A 6457-nucleotide genomic window follows, 5' to 3' on the forward strand; every position below is an offset into this window, starting at 1 on the left:
TAGTGCTGTTATTTGGGATCTTGGACTATGAATTGGTAGAAGGCTGTGGTGTCAAGGCTTGTCAACCTGGCAGACTTCACAAATGCTGAAATGACTGGCTACTTTAAAAAATATACTATCATTTGAATTCTTTTAAATCTTGAAGATGTTACAGAAAGATGAAACAAATTTTCTAAAAAGTAGTCTTAGAGAAAGGCTGAATTAATTAAGAATTTTTCTTCCACAATGTGTGAAAAGTTTTTTGTTACCATAGTTCTATAATATAACAGCTAATGTTAATTTAGAGCAGAGATTCCTCAATCTGGGGTCCATGACCTTAAAAATATTTTGATAACTCCATTTCAATATAAATGTTTTCCTTTGTAATTCTATGGATTTTACCTTATACATTTAAAATGTTATTTTAAGAGAAGGGGTTCATAGTTTTCACCAAATAGTCTAAGGGTTTCCTCACACACAAAAAGGTTAAGAACCCCTAACTTACAATAAGAAACAATGCAGACAGTGTCAGAAATGTGTGGGATGCAGGAAAATGTAGGTTTTAAGTGAGTCCATGACCAAAATCCAGGGCACAAATAATTTTATTCTTAATGTTTAACTGATGATTGGTAGTAGGAAAATGTAAAATGTAAGGAAAGGTAAAAAGGTACAATTGACTGATTACTTAATAAATTTAACCAAATGATGTCCAGTGTACAATTCTTTTTTTTTTTACTTAAGAGTATGTCGAGTCTCCACAAGAAGTTTCTTCTGTGACTTTTTGACATTAAAAATTAATATAGAAGTTAAAGTTGTTTTTTCTTTGCTACATTATTTAGGTTTACCCAAAAAGCACCTCTTTATTAACCTCCCCTTCATCCCAATAAAAAATTTATACAATTTAAACTTTCCCAACACAGCATTTGGAAAACCATTTAGAATTTTATTAAGAATGTATAACATTGTACAGGTATTCAAATACTGGTATGATACATAAATATCTTACTGAAAGGACAACATCTTTAAATATATTGACTGCTTTGTCTGTTAAATAGACAGGAATTTGTGAACACATCTATTATACAGAATTTCTCATTCAACAGAATTCACCATATCCACATCAGCAAAGCAGCATGAGCATGGGCTATTGGCCAGGATGAGGAAGTAGCCTTGGTATGTAGAACTGGATGTTGCAATGTTTCCTTTAAAAAAAAAAAACACCCCAGCAAACTATTTTATTTTTATTTCTTAAACTCTATGCTACATTTAAATCCAAAGTCCTTCCATGTGTTTTGACTTAGCTGGAATGTGCATATACACCTGTTGGTGTGTGAATATCTCATCTTTCTGTTAGCATCTTTTTGTTTGTTTATGATTTGACAGAATTATAGATTTTAAAATAACTGAAATCTATATTTTAATGTTGGTTGATCTTGCATGTGAAAACTGTATGTGATATCAATTATTTTGTTTAACATCACATTAAGTAACATGGCAGAAAGAGTCCTGGATCAGGAGTCAGAAGTCCTAGATTATAGGCCAAGGTTTGCTTCTAAGTAGCCCTGTGACCACAAACAAGTCACTTAACCCCTGTTGGCCCCAGTTTCTGCATCTTTAAAAGAGGGTTGGATTGGATGATCTTTTAAATCTCTTCCTGCTCTAATGTTCTTTAAATCTTAAATAAAAACCTCTTGAATTCATTATAATTTTGTGAAATGAAATATAAACATATAAAGTGCTACTTTGCTTTGGAACCAAGGATACTAACATATATATATATATATGTATATATATATCTTCCTGCATCACTAGCATCCTGATTTTAAAACATATTAGCCTGTAGAGTTAAAATAATATCCAATCTGAGACCAGTCTTGAATCTTACAGTTTCAAGAAGGGAAAATTAATTTTCATGTCTTTTTTCTCAGCTTCTAGAAGATAAAAATATCCCTAATGATGTTTGCTGCACTTTTTTGAATGCCCCAAATTGGTGAAGAGAGAACACTAAATAGACAAGTAAGGAAGCTATTAGAACTTTAATGTAAACTTTTAAGAGTCTGCAGGTCAGGGAGTATAGGAGATGAGGAAGACCATTGTGGCCCTTCCTTCTACTTGGAAATTGTTTATCTTTTTAAGTCAGAAATGTGAATTCTTCCAGATCCTATTGAATAAACCTTAAGCTTACTAAAACAAACTAAAATGAGAAGTTTTAAACACAAATACACCACCATTCCACATTGGGGTGGCAGCAACCCCCCATTTTTATTGATCTGTTAATTTAACAAATTTATTTATTTAAAAATATGGAGATGGTAAGAAAAAAGTATTTGATCTGTACAAAGCTTAAGTCCCACCCCCCACCCCCAACCCCGGTGCGCATTTCTGCAAACGCTGGTGGGGTTTCTTCCTTTTGCAGCTTCCAAGAATAATTCCAAGAAAAGAAATCCTTTGAGACATCAGCCTCGGATGAGTTCGAAAGACTCATTATCTCATTCTGCAATAAAGGATGATTGACCCGCTCTTAGATCAAGTAACAAAGCAGGGAAACTAATCTGAAGGAATTATTGGATATCAATTTCTTAAAGTAAACTTACTTCAAGCACATACAATTTACTTCCCTACTTGCTTTTTGGAAAGGAGACTAGAGATGAAGATGACATGTACAAATTGGTAGTGAGTCAAGTATGGGGGAGAGCAATGGGGAAGTCACACCTTCCACTGCATTGCCCCATGTGAGATTCCAGCAATGGGGATTCTGAATTTGAAAATCCCCAATTTCCAATCAAATGATTAGAAAGTCCAGGTATCACTGACTTGTTACAGGCTGCTGTTAGTCAGCTTCATGTCCAGAGTCTGCGTGACCCCACGGATCCTGTGTCTCAGCTCAGCAGGAGTTCTTCTTGAATCTCCTGGGTGTTACTGTGAAAATATCACAGTTTAATCCCTCTTAACTGCGGTTTAATTAGGATCTACTCCAAACTGAAAGTTGATCTCTCGCGGACCCTTTCCCAGTGGAACTCGTGAAACAATGCTGCCCCAAGTCCTGGGCTTGAGGTGACAAGCTAGCCTGGAGAACAAAGCTTCAGCTCCTGTATTAATTAGGTCTTCAGGGACACAACCCTCCTCTCCACTCCTGCTTCTTCCAGTTTGCACCCCCGCCGCCCGCCCCCCCCCCTCCCATTTCACTCGCAGCTTTGTTCTATTCCTGATACACTGCTATCCGAAAGGGTCATCCTCGTGAGTTCCAGTCAGGTCATTCAAAGTCGAAAGTTTCAGCTCTCCAAGTCTCAGTCCTTGATTTACAATCCAAAATTGTAAGGCCAGGAGGAGGAGCGAGAGGGGCGAGTACAAGCGGGCTGGTGTGGAAGGAAAGGATTGTGTCTGAGCTCTATTCCTGTATCTATGAGCTACGGTGATAGTATGTACAGCACTGGGAACGGATGGCCAGGCATGTCCAATTATACCAGTGACTAACCGTATTTACTTGCCTGGCCTCCTGCTCTAATCCCGTCAGGTCTGATTTAATCCCTCACGCGGAGCAAGGGTAAAAGATTACCCCGCATCCCCCGCCCCAGGAGCCAGTTGTCCCCGGCCCCTGTTGTGTATGTGTGTGAGTGCGGGCGGGCGGGCGTGTGTTTTAGCAGGAAAGTTTCGAATCTTGACTTTCTGCAGGTGAAAACCCTCAGGACTGGGCTTACTGAGAGGGGCTAGGGGAAGACGGAGAGGAGAGCCCTCTACTCCCACATCCTATCCATTTCTACCGCGTCTGCACATCTGTCGTTGCTTTTTGCCTCTACCTGTCAGAGTTCGAAGACTCATCTGATTGGGAGATAGGGGCAGCCGGGGGACACAGAAGCTCCTTTCATTCAGGTGATGGTGCGGCGCCACAGCTGTCCTTGCTGGGCCGTCTGGGACTCTCTCCCAAAGGCTGCATTTCTAAAAAGCTTCTCTGCCCCAGCAGCCACTCAACCCGTCGAAGTTGGAACGCGTCCAAGTCCGGTGGATTCCACCTTCTTATCTCGTGTGGGCTGTCTGAACTACGGGAAACCTTCCCTAGCCAGGGCATGGCTCACCTGTGCTAGGAGAGGGGGTGGGTGGCAACTTTCAGATTTAGATGAGAGATGAAAGCGATCCGGACTTTGAAGGGTGCTTGCCAACTCGGGTAATAGATAATGGGGGCCGCTACTCGGGTGACTTGAGCCCGAGCAGGTTTGTGAGGTTTGGGGGTGTGGGGCTTGGTCTTGGTTTACTCTTCTTCCAAGCCTACTCCCCTTTGCATGATGCACCATGAGTTACTTTCTGTCCTACTGCAAAGCTCACGGAGGCGCCATCCTCACCCACTACCAGGTGCTGCGCGACGAGGGCTTCCTGTGCGACGTGACGCTGGAGGCTGAAGGCAGCGAGTTCCTGGCGCACAGGTCGCTCCTGGCGTGCTCCAGCGACTACTTTAAAGCTCTATTCAAGAGCTACACGCAGGAATCTCGGGCCCCTGTTATCCACCTGAAGGTGCCCTCGGCCACCGGCCTTCAGCGCCTCCTGGACTTCATCTATACTGCTTGGCTGCCCCTGTCCATGGACACGCTGGAAGACACGCTGGAGGCCGCCAGCTACCTACAGGTGAGCGAGGCCGTAGGCCTGTGCAGCCGCTACTTGGTGCGTCACCTGGGCCTGGAGAACTGTTGCTTCGTGGCCAACCTCGCCACTCGCTTTGGCCTGGCTGACACGCTGTCGGCGGCCGAAAGCTTTATTGGGCGCCACATGCGAGCGCTGCTGGACAGCGGCCCCGAGGCGGCGGGGCTTCTGGAGCTCAACCCAGGCTCGCTTAAGGCAGTGCTGGGCTCCCCCGACGTGCCATACGTGGCCGAGGCCCGGTTACTGAGCCTGGCCTTGAGTTGGTTGCTGCGGGATCCCGCAGCCGAACGCCTCCCGCACTGCTGCAGTCTTCTGGAACGCATACGCTTCGGCCTGGTGCCCGCTGAGGTGCTTCGTCGGGTCTATTCAGGATCGGGCCTCAGCCTTCCTCCCCGAGTGAAGGGTCTAATTATCCAGGCTATCAGCTACCACACAGCTATCTCGCGCCAGCCCCTGATGCAGAGCGAGCAGACAAGTTGCAGGAGCCCCCAGACCCGCATCTTACTGGTTGGGGGGCGTCGGGCCAAAGAGGCAGTGACTCAAGGTGCTGAAGATGTTCAAGTCCCTCGAGGAGAAGATAGAGGCGATGTCGGCGGAGCTGCAGGTGAACCGGCTGAACAGGAGGTGCAACCTGAGGAAGTGGATGAGTGGGAACTGACCCAAGATGTGGTCTCCTTCGATGTGTACAACCACCGCTGGCGCAGCCTCACTAGGCTCCCCGCCCCGTTGCAGGGACACTGCGTGTGCACTATAGGCAACTTCCTTTACGTGCTGGGAGGGGAGAGTCCCACAGACAGCTCCGCTTCTCTTTCTCCAACCTTCCCACTGGAGGTTACGGCCCAAGTGCACCGCTATGACTCTCATTTCGACGTGTGGGCTCCTATGCCTGCCATGCAAAAAGCCCGAGCCCACTTCTGGTGCGGTGCGGTGGGCAACAACCTCTTAGCTGTCGGCGGTGTGGGCACAAGCGGGGCCGCCCTGGCCTCAGTGGAGATATACGATTTGGTCCGAGACCGCTGGACAGCGGCCCAGGAGTTGCCACAGCCAGTGTATGGTCATGCCGGAGCGGTAGGGGCCTGTGGCACCGTGTATATATCCGGGGGAAAGCTCGGAGGGCGCCCGGAGGATGGGGGTTTGGAACGAGGTGGCAGCATCCGGGACGTGTACGCCTTCAGCCCACAGGAGAAGGTGTGGAGTAAGAGGGCACCGATGAGCATCGCCCGCTTTGGGCACCACATGGCCACGCTACGCGGTGCAGTGTTTGCTTTTCTGGGGCGCTACGAGCTCTTCTCCGAGATTGAGCGCTACGATCCCGGGGCAGATCAGTGGACGCGGTTACGGCCCCTGCTCTATGACCGCTTCTGCTATGGGCTGGCCGTGGTGGAGGAGACTGCACTCCTGCTAGGTGGATTAAAGTGGCAAGATTCCAGGCAAGTGCCCACCCGAAACGTGGTAGGGTACGATTTGGACCTCGACTGCTGGGAGGACATTGGCTGCTACATGCCCCAGGCTTGGAGCGGTCTGAAGTGCGCGGTATTGCAATTATCAGAAGAGGAGGAAGAGGAAAGGGTTGAAAAGATAAAGAAAGTGGAAACACAGGCTGAGGTGCATTAACTCATGCTCTTCTCATTTCAGCAAGCAGTTGTCTTGGCGCAGTTATGAAAGTGGGTGTCCCTGACTAGCACACTGTCCCAAAAATGATATTCTTTCTCTTCCAATGTAACTTTAGATCTTATGAGATTGCACGGAGTGAAGGTTATGGACAAGCAGATAGAACGAAGTACTACGACTGAAGACAGTTTCAGCCGGACATTAAGTTCCAGAAAGGATTCCCCTCCCCTCCCCC

The 6457-nt window shown here is 46.6% G+C and overlaps 1 protein-coding gene across 1 annotated transcript; it reads left to right on the top strand.

The window, feature by feature from the left end:
* Window positions 1-593: 593 nt before the first annotated feature.
* Window positions 594-6231, top strand: KLHL34 (kelch like family member 34). Its single transcript, XM_043991412.1, has one exon. It carries the CDS (start codon window positions 4267-4269, stop codon window positions 6223-6225), a length of 1959 nt encoding a protein of 652 aa, XP_043847347.1. The 5' UTR covers window positions 594-4266; the 3' UTR covers window positions 6226-6231.
* The last annotated feature ends 226 nt before the right edge of the window (window positions 6232-6457 follow it).

This window comes from Dromiciops gliroides, chromosome 3 (assembly GCF_019393635.1).
Source record: "Dromiciops gliroides isolate mDroGli1 chromosome 3, mDroGli1.pri, whole genome shotgun sequence".
NCBI classification, from domain to species: Eukaryota; Metazoa; Chordata; class Mammalia; order Microbiotheria; family Microbiotheriidae; genus Dromiciops; species Dromiciops gliroides.

Coding starts and splice junctions, on each gene's coding strand:
- KLHL34 (XM_043991412.1), top strand. CDS start 4,267: ATGAGTTACTTTCTGTCCTACTGCAAAGCTCACGGAGGCGCCATCCTC.